Genomic DNA, 18,231 nt, shown 5'->3' on the forward strand with positions numbered 1-18,231 from the left:
TGCCAAAAATCAGTTTGTGCCTGGCTCCTTCAGTTCTATGTGTGCCTCAACATAGGCTGTAGAAATGCCTTATTGTAATTTTAAAAAACAAAATCCCATGTTATCACTCTATGCATAATGTGTCCCTAGGGGTGTTCCCCAGGGGTCTGTGTTGGGTCCAGTCCTGTTTAACATCTTTATTGATGATTTGGATGAGGGGATTGAGTCCATCAGCAGCAAATTTGCTGATGACACCAAGCTGGGAGGGAGTGTCGACCTGCTGGAAGGCAGGAGGGGCTGCAGAGGGATCTGGAGAGACTTGAGAGATGGGCTGATTGCAATGGGATGAAGTTCAACAAGGCCAAGTGCAGGTCCTGCCCTTTGGCCACCCCAACCCCTGCAGTGCTCCAGGCTGGGCACAGAGTGGCTGGAGAGCAGCCAGGCAGAGGGACCTGGGGGGACTGAGGGACAGGAAGCTCAACAGGAGCCAACAGTGTGCCCAGGTGGCCAAGAAGGCCAAGGGGATCCTGGCCTGGATCCAAACTAGCGTGGCCAGCAGGCCCAGGGCAGTGACCCTTCCCCTGGACTCTGCCTTGGGGAGGCCACACCTTGAGTGTTGTGTTCAGTTCTGGGCCCCTCAGTTGAGGAAAGAGATTGAGGGGCTGGAGCGGGGCCAGAGAAGAGCAACAAGGCTGGAGAAGGGACTGGAGCACAAGTGCTGTAGGGAGAGGCTGAGGGAGCTGGGGGTGTTTAGCCTGGAGAAGAGGAGGCTCAGAGGTGACCTCAGCACTGTCTAGAACTGCCTGAAGGGAAGTTCTGGCCAGGTGGGGGTTGGTCTCTTCTCCCAGGCACTCAGCAATAGGACAAGGGGGCACGATGGGCTCAAGCTCTGCCAGGGGAAATTGAAGTTGGAGAGCAGAAAAAAATTCTTTGCAGAGAGAGTGCTCAGGCATTGGAATGGGCTGCCCAGAGAGGGGGTGGATTCCCCATCCCTGGAGGTTTTTCAACTGAGCTTGGCCGTGGCACTGAGTGCCATGATCTGGTAAAGGGACTGGAGTTGGCCCAAGGGTTGGACTTGATGATCTCAGAGGTCTTTTCCAACCCAATCCATTCTATGATTCTATGATTTCTTCCTATTAATTAACAGCCAGAATTACTGACAGAACAATGAGAAATGCTGCAAAAAGAGATGCATTTGAACGCTCCAAGCACAAGAAACAGCCCAGCTCTTTAAAAACAAGGCAGAAAAACAACCTTTTCCCCCCCTAGAACCGTCTTTCATGTTAGATAAATCCAGTTAAAAACTCTATGCAATAGCCCTTAAACCTATTTGCACTGAACAATAGAAAACAGGGCCATGAGAACGTTTGGCATTGAGTTCATGGTTTAAGAGAGCAGAAATTGCTTATTTTCTGCTGTTAAGAGATCCTGTGCTCTCTGCACATGGAATTACCACCCAAAACTCTGCAGGGCACCTGCTCAAGCACATCCTTGCTCTTCCATGTGCTGGAGTGGAAGGCTCACATCCCTCCCTGTGATTTATTACAGAATCATAAAATGGTTTGTGTTGGAAGGGACATTAAAGATCATCTCATCCCACCCCCTGCCATGGACAGGGACACCTTCCACTATCCCAGGTTGCTCCAAGCCTTGTCCAATCTGGCCTTGGACACTTCCAGAGATGGGGCAGCGACAGCTTCTCTGGGCACCCTGTGCCAGGGCCACGTGGCTATCAGGAATAGGACAGCAGCGGACAGGCTTCCAAAATGGATTTAAAATGGAATTAGCGCGGACGGACCCGCGCGCGCCCTCAGCGCCCTCACAGAGCCCCCCCCCAACCTGGGGCGCGAGACTGCCATTCCCGCCAAGCGGCCTCAGCCAATCAGCGCAGCCTGTTTTCCTCCCAAAGCCCCGCCCCTACCCCTCTCGCCAATCAGCGCGCTCCTCTCATGAGGCCGCGGGGAAGGCCGGCTCGGTTTGACGCGCGCGCTGTGAGCCACGGTCTCCTATTGGGCGAGGGCAGAGTGGGCGGGGCAAGTTCGAACGGTGGCGGCGCCATGGTGAACCCGGTGAGGGACCGGGACAGGGGTCGGGACAGGGAACGGGAGAGGGGTCGGGACCGGAAGAGGGGTTGGGACCGGGACCGGGACCGGGACACGGAGAGGGGCTCGGGACCGGGACAGGGACCGGGAGAGGGATTCGGGGCCGGGAGAGGGGTCGGGACCGGGAGAGGGGTCGGGACCGGGATCGGGAACAGGAGAGGGGTCGGGAGATCGGGATCGGGATGGGGAGATCGGCGTCGAGATGGAGGCCGGGATCGGGAGAGGGGTCGGGACCGGGATCGGGATGGGGGCCGGGATCGGGGTCGAGACCGGCATCGGGAGATCGGGATAGGAATCGGGAAAGGGGTCGGGGCCGAGGCACAGCCGGGGGTCCCGTCCCCCGATGAGCCTCTCGCTGTCCCCGCAGCCCGGCGCGGCCTCCGCCGACGGCTTCAGCTCCTCGGACGACGAGGGCCCCGAGGAGGACCCGACCCCGCTCCACATCTCCTGGTGAGGCCACGCCCGCGGGGGTCCCTTCCCTCGGGAGCTACGCGGGATTAAATCCCTCTCCTGCCAAATACGAGGGGTTTTTGTTTTCCCTGAAGGGTCGCTTATTCCGCCAGGGCCGGGGGTGCCCCTGGAAAGGGACCGAAGCGGTGCTGGGGGAGCTGCCGGGGGTGGGTGGGGTTGGAAGGGGCCTCTGAGACCACCCGGTCCATCCCCCGGTGCTGTTCCCAGGGCAGGATGCACAGGATCACAGCCAGGTGGGTTTGGATGTCCTCAGGGAAGGACACTCCAAGCCTCTCTGGGCAGTTCCAGGGCTCTGTTCTTCCCTGTGAGACCCTGGCACAGGTTTTCCAGAGAAGCTGTGGCTGCCCCATCCCTGGAAGTGTCCAAGGCCAGGTTGAATAGAGCTTGGAGCAACCTGGGACAGTGGGATGTGTCCCTGCCCATGGCAGGGGGCGGAATGAGATGAGTTTTAATGTCCCTTTGCCATGAAATGGGCATTTTAAATCACCAGCAAAGGTATCAGCAAAACAAGGTTTAATATAAAGGGACTGGCACAACATAGTTAATGGCAAGGTTCACTCTATTACTCTTTAAACAGTTAAAATAGACCGAGAAAAAGCACACAAAAACCTGAAATCAGTATCATCCAGACCAAAATAAATGCAGGACCACGTATGTGGAGGCTGTGGTTGGGTCTGGGGTGAGGTGGGGTGAGTGAGACCAAAGGACAGAAGGGACAAAAAGGAATACAGCCCAAGCACTCAACTTGTCAACACTCAACTCATAACTTACACCTTAACACTTAATAGCATCAGCTTAACACTTCTGACTTAACAGCACTTATAACTTAACTCTTAACACTGAACTTATTAACTTAACAATTTAACTTGGTTATATGTATGATTTACTGTACTATAACAGTAACTTACTTATAAATCTAAAGGACTTAATTTAAGAAAGCAGCATCCCTAGCACATTTGATATGCAAACAGACATAAAGAGTCTGTACAAGGGATGTCTCTGGTCAGAGCTGCTGTGGCCCAGGAGAGCTCAACAGGTCTTGTTTTGGGCCACTGTTTATAGAGTGGAGTTTAGTCATGATAATCTTTCACCTCAGCCATGCTTTGTGTTCTTACACTCTAAAAACATGAGACAAAAAAGTGTTATTCAGGCAAAATGTTTATGAGGATGTTCATTAGAAAAACAACCCAGGAGACAACACAAGAATGTCTGGGAACAGACAGGACTTCTGATAAGCTCGGGGGAGCTCAGCCTGGGTGTTGTCAAGGCCAAGGCCTAGTGAGTGTTACTCAGATCCTACTGCAGGGGGAGGATGTGCCACCACATCCTTCAAACCCGAATCACTCCAGGATTCTGTGATTTTTTTCACCCTCAAAGCAGTTTTTCCTCATATTCTGATGGATCTTCCTGTGGTTCAGTTTGTCCCCATTGCCCCCTGTCCTGTCTCTGGGCAGCACTGAAAGGGTCTGGTCCTATCCTCTTGACACTTGCCCTTAAGATCCTTATAATTTAAATAACCAAAATATCCCCTTCTGATTTATATTTATTATTTTCTGATAGGTTGCCTTTGTCTCCTCTCTACTCTTCTGAGTTCCTGGGTTTATGTTCCCTTCCAGGTAAGAAGCACTCCCTGATGTTTGCATGTTTGAAAGCTGAAAAGGGGTAACACCTTGAACCCCAAAATTCCCTGTTGTGGATTACTTGTTTCATAATCTACCACTGGAATAATTGTTTTGGAAACACCAAAGCAGATCTATAGAATGAGATCATATTTTTAATATATAAAAGTAAACATTTGAGCTTTCACTGTGTCTTTAACTATCCAAACTGCAGCCCTGGTGAATCTCCTGTGATCACCAGACCAGTCAGCTCTTAAGTGATCTTTATCCAGCCCTTTTATTTGTTGGATTTTTTTATTTGTATTTTTCTATGATGTACCCTGATTTAAAATTTCCAAAACTTTTGATCTGGAAAACACAAAGCAGCTTAAAACCTTGGGCAGATTTCTTTTTCAATCCTATTACAGTATTAAGCAGATAATGGTGTTTAAACTGTCTGCTGTGCCAGGGATCTACCTGCAAATATAAGAACTGTGTTTTATGTGGGTTGTGGCTTTGTTGCTTGCTGTGGTTTTGGGGGTTTTGCTGTGCTCTGTCCTTCAGCTCCAGCAGCCCTTCCATAAGTGTCCCTTGCCTGGAGAGTTAATTGTTGTCCATCCTTTGTTTCAGGCTGCAGGTTTAAGGATGTCAGGAGGAATCTTCAGAAGGATGTAGGTGAGTCTCCTGGGCAAGCACAACGTGCAGCTGCAGCAAGTGGCACAGACACAGATCACTCAGGGGCTTTCCTTCACCTAAACATGAGGCATCTTTAAAGCAGCCAGCAGCAAGATGAATTGCAAACCTGTAACATTCCTTCCCAGAAAAAAGTGAGGTTGGGATAGAAAGGTGGGATGATATAAAGATTTGTGCCAAATATTCCTCTGTAAGTACTGGAAGGGCAGAGACTAATAGCAAAAACCCCTCAGGGTTTAGAGAAGTCAAGTTTAGGAAGAAATTCCTGTCTATGGAGGTGGGCAGGCCCTGGCACAGGTTGTCCAGGGAAGCTGTGGCTGCCCCATCCCTGGAAGTGTCCAAGGTTGGGTTGGACAGGGCTTGGAGCAACCTGGGATAGTGGGAGGTGTCCCTGCCCATGGCAGGGGGTGGGACAGGAGAATGATCTTTAAGGTCCCTTCCAACCCAGACCATTCTGGAACTCAGTGATTTTAAGCTGGAGATGGGACAGAAACATGGTTTAATAATTAACATGCTGTCCTGAATACTGATGTTCTTCCCAGTGAGCTTCTCTCAGGACTCACTCTGAACTGAGAAAATTCCTCACTTGGATTATCTGAAAGCAAATGTGGGAGAGATTCAGTGGAATGAAATGCTGCTCAAAGCAAAATTTCTCACTCCTATTGTCTTAACCCCAGGGATGAAACAAGAGAGTCAGTACCAAGTAGCTTTTCTGTTTATCCTTAAGCTTGATAGGCTTTTGTTTATTTGGAAGTGTCTTAATCCATTGGCAGGAGAACTGAAGAACTGTGGGATCCAGGATGTGTTTGTGCTTTGTACCAGAGGAGAGCTCTTCAAATACCGAGTGCCAAACCTGATAGACACCTACCAACAGCATGGGTTGTGTGTGCACCACTACCCAATCCCTGATGGGAATGCTCCTGACATTGCCATGTGCTGCAAAATCCTGGAGGAGCTCAGGAGCTGCCTGGAAAATAACCGGAGAACAGTGATACAGTAGGTTCTGGTTAGATCTATAAGCAGGTGAAACAATGGTTTGAAATGGGAATTGCATTCTTTAGGTTAGTTCAAGCTGTGAAAAGCTGCTTGTTCTTCCTCCTGCACCTTTTTGGGGACACCTTGTCCTTTCTAAAATTAAATGTTCCATTTCCTCTTGCTCTGTCCAGCAACAGGTTCAAATAGTGTGTTGAATGACATCACAAGGCTCCTTGCTCCCAGCCTACCTGGACACCAGGTGTGCAGCATCAGATGGGAGCCAAAACACCTGCTGTGGGAGTGTCCCAGGCCAGGCTGGACAGGGCTTGGAGCAGCCTGGGATAGGGGGAGCTGTCCTTGCCCGTGGCAGGGGGTTGGAGTGGGATGGTCTTTAAGGTCCCTTCCAACCCAAAGCACTCCAGGGTTCTCTAACATGTCCCTTGGTTGTGGGTTCCAGCAGTGCAAAATTAACTCTTAAATGGCATGAAACTCTTTAAAGTAATTTATTCAGACACCTGTAGCTGAGTTCAGAGTAGAGGGGAAGAGCTTTCCAAGTTCCCTGTACCCTGAATGATCCAGCTGACAGCTCCCTGCATAGACATCCACTGAGTTCCTGGGCTTCATGGGATGCAGAACTCTGCTGCTGTCCTCACAACTATCCCAAAACCCTGGATCTGGTGTAGGATTTAAAGGAAATTGAGTGTGTCCATCCTCGTGCCATTTTCTGTCCTCCCATGCACTTGGGACTATTACCAGGATTGAAGTGGAACTTTAAAATTGAAGTTTCTCTGGGAAGAAGATCTGAAGAATAAATAGAAGATACTCCTGTAGGTATAGAAATAGAATACAGAGAAATTCTTTTTTACTTTCTTGTACCACTGCTCATCTTGGTGATCTTAAGGTGAAAATTGTGTCCATATATTTACATGTTGGGGGTCTCTGGGTGTGGCAGTTTCCTACAGCTTGTTACAACCAGATATTTCCTTCTCTCCCAGCTGTTATGGTGGCCTCGGGCGCTCGTGTCTTGGTAAGAGCTTGTCTTAATATAAATATGATCTTCCCTTATCCCAGTGTTCCCTCTGGGACACCTAAAGCTTTCAGGAACATTGGTTACTGTGTGTGCCCAGAAGGAAGGGGTGGTGATACTACCAGAAGTCACAAAGAGGAATTAACTGGGTGTACTGGCACTTGAAAAGCCTCAGAATTGCATCCCAAGTCCTGCTGGGAAGGCAGGGGGGAAAGAGAGGGAGGGTTTCCATGATTTCCAAAGCCTGCAGGTTTGGGCAGGAGCAGTGGGCAGATGGGCCAGTGCTGAGAAATAGGATTTAGGGAAAAAAACCCCAATAGATCCATGACCTTGATAGGAGTGTTGCTGGGGTGGTTTTCCTGGGACAAGCCCATGGCTGTGCTCAGCAGCATCCATGAGGACACACCTTTCTCTTGCAGTGGCTGCCTGTCTCCTGCTCCAGCTGTCGGACACGCTGGCACCTCAGCAGGCCATAGAGAGCCTCAGGAACCTGAGAGGATCTGGAGCCATACAGACCATCAAGGTAATGGGGCTGCAGCAGGTGACACACGTGACTAAACACAGGGGAGAGCTCAGCCAGTCCCTTCCCAAACCTTCCCTTCCCAAACCTTCCCTTCCCAAACCTTCCCTTCCCAAAGGGATCCCTCTGTCTCTCCCACACGCCCCACAGCTGCTCCCTGGGGTTTGAGGAGATTCCTGCTGAAGCTGCTGAACAGCTTCTCCCAGGTAACAAGGAACAGAACAAGAGAAAATGGTCTCAAGTTGCTCCAGGGGAGGTTTAATTTGGATATTAGGGAAATTTGTTGTCCAGCCCTGGCACAGCTGCCCAGTGCAGCTGTGGAGTGCCCGTCCCTGGAGGGATTTAAAAGCCATGTGGATGTGGCACTTGGGGACATGTGTCAGTGGTGGCCTTGACAATGCTGGGGAAATGGTTGGACTCAATGATCTTGGAGGGCTTTTCCAGCCTCAGTGATTCCATGATGGAAAATAAAGCAGCTTTGAATTCTGACACCCAACTCCCACCTATGAGGACCATGTTTTGTATTATCTTGGGCTCATGTGTGCCCTTGGTGGGGGACCACAAGATCCAAGCCAAGATCCATGTAATCTGACAGTGAAAAATTCCAGAGGATCTGGACTAAGCAGAAGCAGCACAAACTAGAGGGTGCTGTTTTCATCCTGGGGTATCAAACAGCTTTGTAAGATGGGTGGTGCCTCCTCTGGCAGCACAGAGCACTGACTGCAGACCCGGTTGTGCTTTTCCAGCAGTACAATTACCTCCATGAGTTCCGGGAGAACGTGGTGGCTCACCTGGCAGCAAAGGACACGGTGCTGCGATCAGCATCCCGATAGCTGGAACTGCCCTGGGCACCTCTGGGTCTGTGGAACACACCTGGACACACCACTCTCTCCTCACCTTCACTTCCTCAGCTCTGCTTCCCGTGTGGCACAGCTGATCCCCCTCAATCCGGGTGTAATACTGGGTTGGGGAAGGAGATCCTACAGGACATGCAGCATCTCCCTCTCCTTGGTCTCTTTAATACTCACTGCCCTAAAAATACGTGCACAAGTGTGTTTGTGCTCATTGCTGTTCTGGTGACCTACACACCTGATGGGCTGGTTTTCCATGCAATAACCTGGAATCATGATGGGATGATGGAGCTGGATAAAAACTATGTCACTGGAGCTGTTTGGAAACACCCTCAGCTCTGCTTTAAAGCAAAGTCAAGTCAGGCTGGAGCACTCACCCCTTATGAGCTGGTGAGAACTCATTCTAAAATGTCACATTTCCATTCAGTGTGTTCAGGAATATTTAGGAATGAGTTCCCTCATTCCAGAAGTAGGAGGTGTTGTACCAAAGGCCTGTGACAGACCTGGCAGGTGGGTTTTAGGTGACTGTGCCAGGAAGTGACACCGCTGTAGCTGCGTGGGTGAGGCTCTGGCACAGCCCTTCTGTTTTCTGACAGCAGAGAAAGTAAACAAACAATCAGCTGTGGGCTGAGAGGATCCCACAGGAACAGTCCCCATTCCTCCTGTTTCACTACATCCACTCATAAAGGCAAGATGAACAGGCAGATTTTGATAACATTTTGATTATTCAGGACCTTCCCAAGTCAGAAGTGACAAGACTCCACCACAGCACCAGCAGGCTGGAGTTGAACTCAACTCACTGCTTTGAATTTAAATTTCTCTGTTTAACATGTTAAACCCAGACACTTGAGTGCATCTTGAAAGGTGATTTCTGTAGATTAGTTTTTACTGCCATTCCCTTCTCCACTCCTACACCAGACACAGGAACTCCCAGTTTCCACAGCGTGGCATCATTTAGAGAAAATACTCTGCTCCAAATGTGCATCAGGGTTTAATCCTTGCAACTGGTGCATTTCAGATATTAAGTATTTGTTATATGACTCAGCAGGAAACTTGCTGACAGGGAGAGCAATGTTCTTTATTCCCTCCATTATCTTTTGCCTCCTGGAACTCCAAAAATAATGACAATCAGAAAAGCAATTTCATGTACATAGCAATAAGGTGTCAGGACTGTTCCTTCAGGAAGAAAATTTTAAGTTAGCACAGCATGAATTCTCTTACCCTCTGTGTGTTACAGAAAGAGGAATTCAGAGCAGAGAGGAGGAAACTGCCACTCTACATCCCCTGGGCACCCAAACTTTGTGTGGTGATAACCTAGAATGGGGAAAACTTGGGAGAAAGGACAATCCCAAGCTACAGGAGGACTTCCAACCAGGAAGATTAAACAGACTTCTCCCTTGCAGAGGACATGAAGGTCTGTTCACTCATGCCCAGCATAAATAAGGTGGAAAGGGGGAAATTTTTATTATGTCCTAAAAAATAAGAGCTATGGGCCACGAAATGAAGTCTGGCAGAACTGTTAAACATGTATTTTTACACACTAAATAAATTCCACTGCAGAACTCACTTTCTCAGGATTGCCCAGAGAAGCTGTGGCTGCCCCATCCCTGGGAGTGTCCCAGGCCAGGTTGGACAGGGCTTGGAGCACCCTGGGCTGATGGGAGGTGTCCCTGCCCATGGCAGGGGGTGGAATGGGATGAGCTTTAAGGTCCCTCCCAACCCAAACCACTCTGGGAGTCTGATCTTCCACACCAGGTCATAAAAGTGCTCAAAAAGCAACTGAACTGATGGCACAAAAGCCATTCAGGGCTGTTTAAGGTGCAAAGGCTCTCCCAGGACATCTGTAACACACAAATTTCCAAATCTCTCCCTCTTCAGACAGATGTTCAGCATCTGCCCCATCTCATCTTTCACACCAGTATTGGAATACCTGGATTTCTGGTGGACCCCAGTGCAAACATTGGTACAATTTTATTGCCCCTTAACACCCAAGAGACCCAAAGTGAACAAATACACAGTTTATACAAAAAAAACCTTTTACTAGAACTGGGAAACTCTGCATTGTTCTCCAGCACAGGTAAATGAGAAAGACTAATTATTACTTGTAAATTAAGCAGCTGTTTGCAGTCACAATTTACAATGCAATATTTATCTGAAACATCTTCCTCTGCCCCCATCTACTATTTAACTTCAGGGGAAAAAAGGCAGGAAATGAGAGCTTCCCTTTTCCAGACATAACTTGATTCCATGTTCTAAAGGGAATGCAATTATCCATGTAGAACTAACCGATGGACACAGCCAAATTTACAAACAAAACAAGGCACCAGGATAAAAGGAAGTGTTGCTGAATTTGAGACTCGTTTTTTATTGTCATTTATTGCACTAAGGAACAGTGGGGCAGTTTCACAATCTCACTTTCTGCTTTGAAAAAGCCTGGAGTATTTATTACTCTTAAACCCAAGAGTGTTTTTATCATTGGACTTGGTAAATGTTGGAGGTTTGTCCATTTGTTAATGAGACAGCACAGACATTAAAAAATCATTTAAATTCATTCCTTCATGGACAATTCAGCTTCTCCTACCACATGACACAGGCTCGAGATTAAAGCAGGGCTAATGTCTGGGGCAGATACAGGAGGATCTGGACCATGCAGAAACAGGGAAAGACTAACTAGACAGAAAAAAATAAACCAAAATAGAACTGTTTTTGCAATTGTGTCCATGAATTCATATTCTAAAACCGTCATCACCTATGGGCAAAACAGCATTCCAGTCCTTCCCAAGCACTCGGAGCTACGGCTGATTTAGAGTTAGGAGTGGGATACACAAGTCCAAGTGAGCCACTACAAAGCCCAGCCTAAAGCAAACCCCTACTGTACTAAGGCTGGTAGTAACCAACACCTACTCCAAGGTTATGGCTGTTCCTTATGCAGTGCAAAGTCCAAACTTTCCAAACCCCAGTCACCTTTTTATATCCATTTACATGTAATTCTTTAATTTCAGCGTCCCAGTAAAATATAAGAAAACAGTCTTTCCACAAGTATAAAATGTGGAAATGTTTTAAAAATAGGGGAGTCATTGTTTTCTAAAGCAATTGCGATCGTTGGGTTCCGGATTTAATCGTGGTCAGAGTTCTCCTTGTAAAGAATCCATGGGTTTTGTGGCTTTTGCATGCACATAACTGGAACAAAGCTTGCTGAGTGTCTTCTTAAGAGCTCACCAGAACATAAATCATGCTGCAAAAGAAAACAAAAATATTAACATGCATCCTTCTGATTAGTGTTACACATTTAATGTACATTCTAAGGAACAAATTCATGTCAGATACGTGGATTGTGACTGAAGATTTCACAAAATTACTTTTCTGTTTTGACTTCAACAAGATCACACTTAGATCAAATACCTTACCCTAAAAATATTTCAGCTTTTTAATGAGAATACTCTGAGGGTTTATTACATTATGGTTAAAAGAAGGAAAGGTTGGAGCTTTCCAGTCTCCAGTCATGGAATGCAGACTCAAAACAGTAATTCCAACCACATTAGGACTTGTGTTTGAAACAGAACTAATGGTTATTGTGGATTCCTTCTCAGGAAAGTTCGCCCCTTCCTGAAAACAACAGTATGATATATAAACATCATATCACAGTCACAGAACAGTGTGGGCTGGAAGGGACATTAAAGACCATCCAAACCCACCCCCTGCCATGGGCAGGGGCACCTCCCACCAGCCCAGGGTGCTCCAAGTCCTGTCCAACCTGGCCTGGGACACTTCCAGGGATGGGGCAGCCACAGCTTCTCTGGGCACCTGTGCCAGGGCCTGCCCACCCTCCCAGCCAGGAATTCCTTCCCAATATCCCATCTTTCCCTGCCCTCTGGCAGTGGGAAGCCATTCCCCCCATGTCTTATTACTCCATGCCCTTGTCCAAAGTCCCTCTCCCACTCCAATCAGGCACTGAAGGAATATAGCCCTACGTACAGTATTTCTCTGGTGCACTGAGCCAAAAATCTCAGACAGAGGGGGAAAACTTACCCATATAGGTAGTAAAAAAAGGATAGAAGGTAGAATGCTAATTTGCACCATCCTTCTTTCTGGCAATAGGCTAAAATATCTGCATTCATGATGGTCGTAGGGTCGTAGAGCCCCGGGCCGCTCATCACGGGTCGGCTCATGTACCTGGAATGGGGCACAGGAGGGGTGGGATGAGGGCCAGGGAAACGCTGGGTCCTGCCCCTCCCACCCCGGAATTCCAGGACACACAACACAACTGGATTCTCACACAGCACAACAGAATAAAAACACCCGAGAAAGCCAAGTGATGGTTCTTGTTGTACAGCCATGACCTGAACTTTCATGGTGTTGTATAAAAAGCATCTTTGTTTTCCCAAGGCACAGGACACGGACAGGACATGGCAATGGGAGAATGGGAACACTTCACCCAGCACAGCCACACCAAAATTACCTCCAAATATGATAAGCCAACAAGGGCATATTGAGACCCAGTGTGAGCCACTCTGCTGCACAGAGAAACATGACACAGAAGAATGCATGGATGAGGTACTCTGGAAGTACAAGCTGCAAAAGAAAAAGGTGAATTAGAAGTTTCAGTCACACAGAGCAAAACGTGTGGCGTTTCAGCTGCTTTGGAGGTGAGTGATTGTTTAAAAATATCATTTAAAACCAACACTAACAAGAAGAAGACTGTGGAACGTGAAAGCAGCAGTGAGCAGTACATGCCTTGCTGTTTTCACAAGATATTCATGGACCAAGTAGAAAAATTTATCAAATCAAATGCTCAGATCAGTACTTTTTAATTGCTTCTAAATAATTAAGAGATTCCAGGCTTTATACGTGACCCTCAGAAGAGATCATCGAGATATTTCTGCTCATGCAACAGAGAAATATCAGCAGGGAACATGCTCCATAGAACAGCCTATAGGCAAAAAGATGGTTGTGTTTTCCTGGTTTACAGCTTTGTTTTGGTATCCACACCCCCACAACTTCCCAAAGTCGAATTGCTGTCCAAAGGTAACACCCCAGGCAGGGCTTTACCCAACCACACCAGCACACACAGGGATAGTTGGGGGGAATTGGGCAGTTTTCCCTCACAGGTTCCCACTGTGCATGCCTTACAGCCCCATGATCCAGCAGAAGCTTCCAGCAGGAGCCCACAGAGCCCATTCTCAGTGTACCACGAACCACAGGGAGCACGGAATGCCAGGTGTGTTAGTGTCGTTAATTGGAATAACAGGGAGAGGTACAGAGAGTAAACACATGCAAAGAGCTGCAAAATCTCACACCCATCACAAGAGGAAAGTTCTCCACAAGTCACTCCAAAGTGTTATTTGCTGCTTTCTCACACGGTTCAGAAGGAATCATGCAGGGAATCACAGGATGGATGGGAAGGGACCTCACACACCATCTTGTTCTATGCCCTCCATGGGCAGGGACACCTCCCACTGTCCCAGGTCGCTCCAAGCCCTGTCCAACCTGGCCTGGGACACTCCCAGGGATGGGGCAGCCACAGCTTCTCTGGGCACCTGTGCCAGGGCCTGCCCACCCTCCCAGCCAGGAATTCCTTCCCAATATCCCAGCAAACTCTGTTCTCTTTCAGTTTAAAGCCATTCCGCCTTATCCTGTCCCTCCATCCCTTGTCCCCAGTCCCTCCCCAGCTCTCCTGGAGCCGCTTTACGCCCTGGAAGGGGCTCTCAGCTCTCCCAGAGCCGTCTCCTCTCCAGGTGAGCCCCCCCAGCTCTCCCAGCCTGGCTCCACAGGAGAAGCAGCAGATCTGTAAAAGATTCTCCTTCTCAACTCAGGCCAACTAAAACTGCTGATGACAAACACTCCATTTCTACCCAAAGATTTCAACTGCCTGTAACTCCCTCTGTGTGTGCCCAAACACACACAACACACTCTGTCCCTCTGTCTGGGCAGTGACTAACACTGCATAGGATGATTACATCAAAGTTTCAGTGGTTTACAATTTTTTTATTCTTCTCTTGAAGCCCCAAAAATATCTTCCTAGAAATCTAACAGCTACCAACAAACATTCTCACCACCTCCTTTCCTACCATCCTGCATCTCTAAATGAAGAACAACAAAGCAAACTTGCATCAACACCACCAAAATTCAGCTGTCACACACGAAATTTTCCAAGTAAATATTTCCATCCAGACCCTTCTTTGCATACTTACCATGTACACATGGCAATTAGTTATAGCAGAACAACCACCACCCTGTCCAACACACAATGCATTTGGCAGCCTGCTCAGACATTCCAAATCTGTATTTATTTACCTACACAGCTCAAAATATGTTTTGTTTTGTTTATTATATCCTACTCCCACGCTGCAATACCTGCCTCTTTCAAATCTCCCACACTTCACATCCTCCCTTCCTATCCTAAGGGAAAATTAATTACATCATTTTCTGCCATATTTATCACAGAAATGAGGGAGGGTGAATCTGGTTGCTGAGAAAAGACATGACTATAACAGGAGCAGGGAAGAGAAGGAACCAGCAGTGCACTAAGGAGTTTCTATTTTGGGATAATCTTTCTACTGAGGTGTCTCAATTCCTACCAGGATTTTCAATTCTCTGTCCAGGAGAACAACACTCTTTGTTTGTCCAGCATCATTTACCAGATTCCCTTAAGAGCCTGGATCTCAACTCCACTTTTAGGGGCTCATCTGCTCCCACAGGAGCAGCAAACATGAAGTTATTTCAGATTTCCAGCCCACAAAGCTGCCATGAGAAGGACACTCCATGCACGTGGGGTAGCACGGGGTTAATATTGGGTTAAACATGCGCATTTTGGCACCACAAAGGTTGCAGGAAGACCATGATGCATCCATGGAATGAGAACTGGCCTCTCCCACACTGCAGCAGGAATGACTGGAACAGACCAAGCAAGGGAAACTGTTAAATGCACAGCTCTGTGAGCAGGAACCCCCCTGGCTGAGCTGCAGCCTCTGCCTGGCTCCTCTGCTCCTCCCCACCCTCCTCTCAGTCAAGGTTCACCTCAATTTGGGTGCTGTGTATCTAAAATGCTTTTCTTTCCCTTCCAGCTACTGTGAATTCATTTTTCATTTGTATAATGTACTTAAAACACACTAAAGTTTCAGTCCAGGCCACGCTGCTTCCTCAGCCTGGGCACAGAATGAGAAGAAATGCACAAAATCCTGCAAGATCCCACCAGATGTCCCTTAACAAGCCTCCTTCTTTGCTGCTGAGCTGTAAGAGATGCAGGGAAATGGTTTGCCTCAAATTCTTTTCCTAAGCCAAGGAGTGTCAGAGTTGCATCCAAGAGAGGACACCAGGACACATCCCTGATTCTGGAACACAAAATAGAGAAGTGAAGATAATTCCTATCACCTTCCACCCACCTAAATCCTCCAAAAAAAGATCAGAACTGACTTGGTCAACTGACTTCTCCCAGGCACTCAGCAATAGGACAAGGGGGCACGATGGGCTCAAGCTCTGCCAGGGGAAATTGAAGTTGGAGAGCAGAAAAAAATTCTTTCCAAGAGAGTGCTCAGGCATTGGAATGGGCTGCCCAGAGAGGGGGTGGATTCCCCATCCCTGGAGGTTTTTCAGCTGAGATTGGCCGTGGCACTGAGTGCCATGATCTGGTAAAGGGACTGGAGTTGGACCAAGGGTTGGACTTGATGATCTCAGAGGTCTTTTCCAACCCAATCCATTATATGGATGTGGCACTGAGTGAGAATCCACCATGTGTTGATCCAACCCCACTGTGATCACCAGCCCAGGGCACAGAGTGCCCTGGGCTGGTGATCACAGTGGGGTTGGATCAAGGGTTGGACTTGATGGTCTCTTCCAACCCAATCGATTCTATGAATGCTTAAAAAAACAACTGTCCTCCTCTAATTTCAGAGTTTAGTAAATCTGGCTTGAAAAACACGATTTATTCCTACCTGAAGTGACTTTCTGACACCTGACAAGGCATGTAACAGTTTTCCCCAAGTTTCAGCAAGCAGAACTGGGTTTTGCACAAAATATGGAAATCCATGAAGTTGTTGTAAGCCCCAAGGAACAAATAACGAGCAGATGAACAGGCAGACTAAACAAAAACAGCTGAATAATATTACAAATGTTCCTAAGAAAATGAAAGGGGAGTGGCATCAAAAAACATGAAACTGAAAAGCAGTACACACCTTTAATGCAATTTTGACTCTTTTAATCTTTTTGACCTTTTCAACTGTCTTTGTGCCGAAAATGTGGAAAGCAGATTGAAAGAATGTTAGTATGACAGCTGACAAGATCACCAGCAGATTAATAACAGTCAGAATATTCAACTTGAAAGTAAAGAATCAGACAAAGAATTTCCCTACAACTTCTACCAACAGTGAGGTTTCGTCAAATCAGATGCAATTCTACTCCCTAGGCAGATTGCATCAATCTAACACAAAAAATGAGCACTTTACATTAATTTATTTAACATAATGAAAAGTTTAGTGTGCTACTTACAGGATTGAGGGTATTACATTGGTCTATGGGGTTCTTGTAATCAGTCTTCAGTTCATCAAATGCTATAATCTAGGGGGGAAAAAATGCAACAGTTGTGATTCCTCAGTCCAGGAGCGAGGGTGTCTTTTATCCATGAAAAGGAACATTCTGGCACAGAACTGCTGTCCATGTGTTCAGGGACATTTCTCCTAAATTTTAACATCACAAACCCACAGGAAAGTCATATATAAAAGAGATTTTAAAAACAAGAAAGCAGAAGATTCTTCAGGTATTCAAAGACCTTTGTCCACCCTCCACCTTTTTATTCCCTTCACCAGCGAGGAATTTCCAACATTCCCTTCATCAGTTCTTGCCACGCAGACCCCAAACCTCACACAGGACTGTCCTGGTGGGCAGCAGGAACCTGACATGGGGTTCCTTCAGCCAGAAAAACCAATAGCAAGCTTAAAGCTGTCAAATATTTTGCCTCACTGTCTTAAGTAGATGCTGAGCCCAGAAATGTATCACAGAACTGTGAGGGTTGGAAGGGACCTCTGGACCAGGCAGGTCACCCAGAGCAGGTTCCGTGTCCAAAAGGAGCATCCACAAAAAACGACACATCAACACTCGACTTTCTCATGCCATAATAAAAAAAAATTATTAAAAAATGATGCAGCATGAAGTACAAAAGCCACTTCTACAGAACAAACGCCTGCCAAGCATCACATCGTTCCCTTGAGCACCTCCCTGTGCAGTACTCGGGAAGGAATCCCAGAATTATGGAATGCTTTGGGTGGGAAGGGACCTTAAAGATCACCCCATTCCACCCCCCGCCACGGGCAGGGACACCTTCCACTGTCCCAGGTTGCTCCAATCCCTGTCCAGCCTGGCCTGGGACACTTCCAGGGATGGGGCAGCCACAGCTTCTCTGCCCACCCTGTCCCAATGTCCCACCGCCCTCCCCGCCAGGAATTCCTTCCCAATCCCCACCGGTGCCCCCGCGCAGCCTCCCCGCCCGTTCCGTCCCCATCACCCCGCACAAAAGCCCATTTTATCCGCGGAGCGGCCGATCCCCGCTCTGAGGGCGGCTCCGGATGCGCCTCCCGCGCTCCCTCCGGGGGTCTCTGCGGGGCGCACCCCGGGCCGGGCGGGCGCGGCCACACTCACATGCCAGATGGCGAAGAAGATGAGCGCGGCCGTGAGGAGCAGCGCCAGCATGTAGCAGAAGGCGGCGAACGTGAAGGCCATGGCGGCGGCGGCGGCGGCGCGGGGGCTGCCGGGCCCTCCCTCCCTCTCTTCCTCCCTCCCTCTCTTCCTCCCTCCCCTCCCCTCCTCCTTCCCTCCCTTCCTCCCTCAGCCCGCCCGCGCAGCCGCCATGGCCGCCTCCTTGACGGCCCCGCCCCCCGACGGCCCCGCCCCTGATGGCCCCGCCCCCTGATGGCCCCGCCCACAGCGACCCCTGCCGGCCCCGCCCCCGCAGCGCCCGCTGTGCTACAAAACTACTGGAACAAAACATATACATAAATATAAACATTGTAAAACAATCAATGTA

The 18,231-nt window shown here is 48.3% G+C and overlaps 2 protein-coding genes across 3 annotated transcripts; one reads left to right on the forward strand and one right to left on the reverse strand.

The window, feature by feature from the left end:
* The first annotated feature begins 2,012 nt into the window (after nucleotides 1-2,012).
* CDKN3 (cyclin dependent kinase inhibitor 3) lies at nucleotides 2,013-8,655 on the forward strand. 2 transcript variants are annotated; one of them, XM_071557238.1, is made up of 8 exons: nucleotides 2,013-2,048; nucleotides 2,449-2,531; nucleotides 4,113-4,168; nucleotides 4,781-4,825; nucleotides 5,617-5,839; nucleotides 6,814-6,845; nucleotides 7,265-7,368; nucleotides 8,112-8,653. In XM_071557238.1, exons 1-8 carry the CDS (start codon nucleotides 2,037-2,039, stop codon nucleotides 8,196-8,198), a joined length of 642 nt encoding a protein of 213 aa, XP_071413339.1. In that variant the 5' UTR covers nucleotides 2,013-2,036; the 3' UTR covers nucleotides 8,199-8,653. The 2 variants fall into 2 exon arrangements, with proteins under 2 accessions (XP_071413339.1, XP_071413338.1); XM_071557237.1 differs by lacking the exon at nucleotides 2,013-2,048 and having other exon boundaries at nucleotides 2,425-2,531; nucleotides 8,112-8,655.
* Nucleotides 8,656-10,168: 1,513 nt separating this feature from the next.
* Nucleotides 10,169-17,973, reverse strand: CNIH1 (cornichon family member 1). The gene is made up of 5 exons (XM_071557239.1): nucleotides 17,847-17,973; nucleotides 16,701-16,769; nucleotides 12,676-12,788; nucleotides 12,246-12,389; nucleotides 10,169-11,451 (listed from the first exon to the last, which is right to left on the reverse strand). Exons 1-5 carry the CDS (start codon nucleotides 17,925-17,927, stop codon nucleotides 11,424-11,426), a joined length of 435 nt encoding a protein of 144 aa, XP_071413340.1. The 5' UTR covers nucleotides 17,928-17,973; the 3' UTR covers nucleotides 10,169-11,423.
* Nucleotides 17,974-18,231: the final 258 nt, after the last annotated feature.

Source organism: Pithys albifrons, chromosome 6 (genome assembly GCF_047495875.1).
Source record: "Pithys albifrons albifrons isolate INPA30051 chromosome 6, PitAlb_v1, whole genome shotgun sequence".
Taxonomy (NCBI): domain Eukaryota; kingdom Metazoa; phylum Chordata; class Aves; order Passeriformes; family Thamnophilidae; genus Pithys; species Pithys albifrons.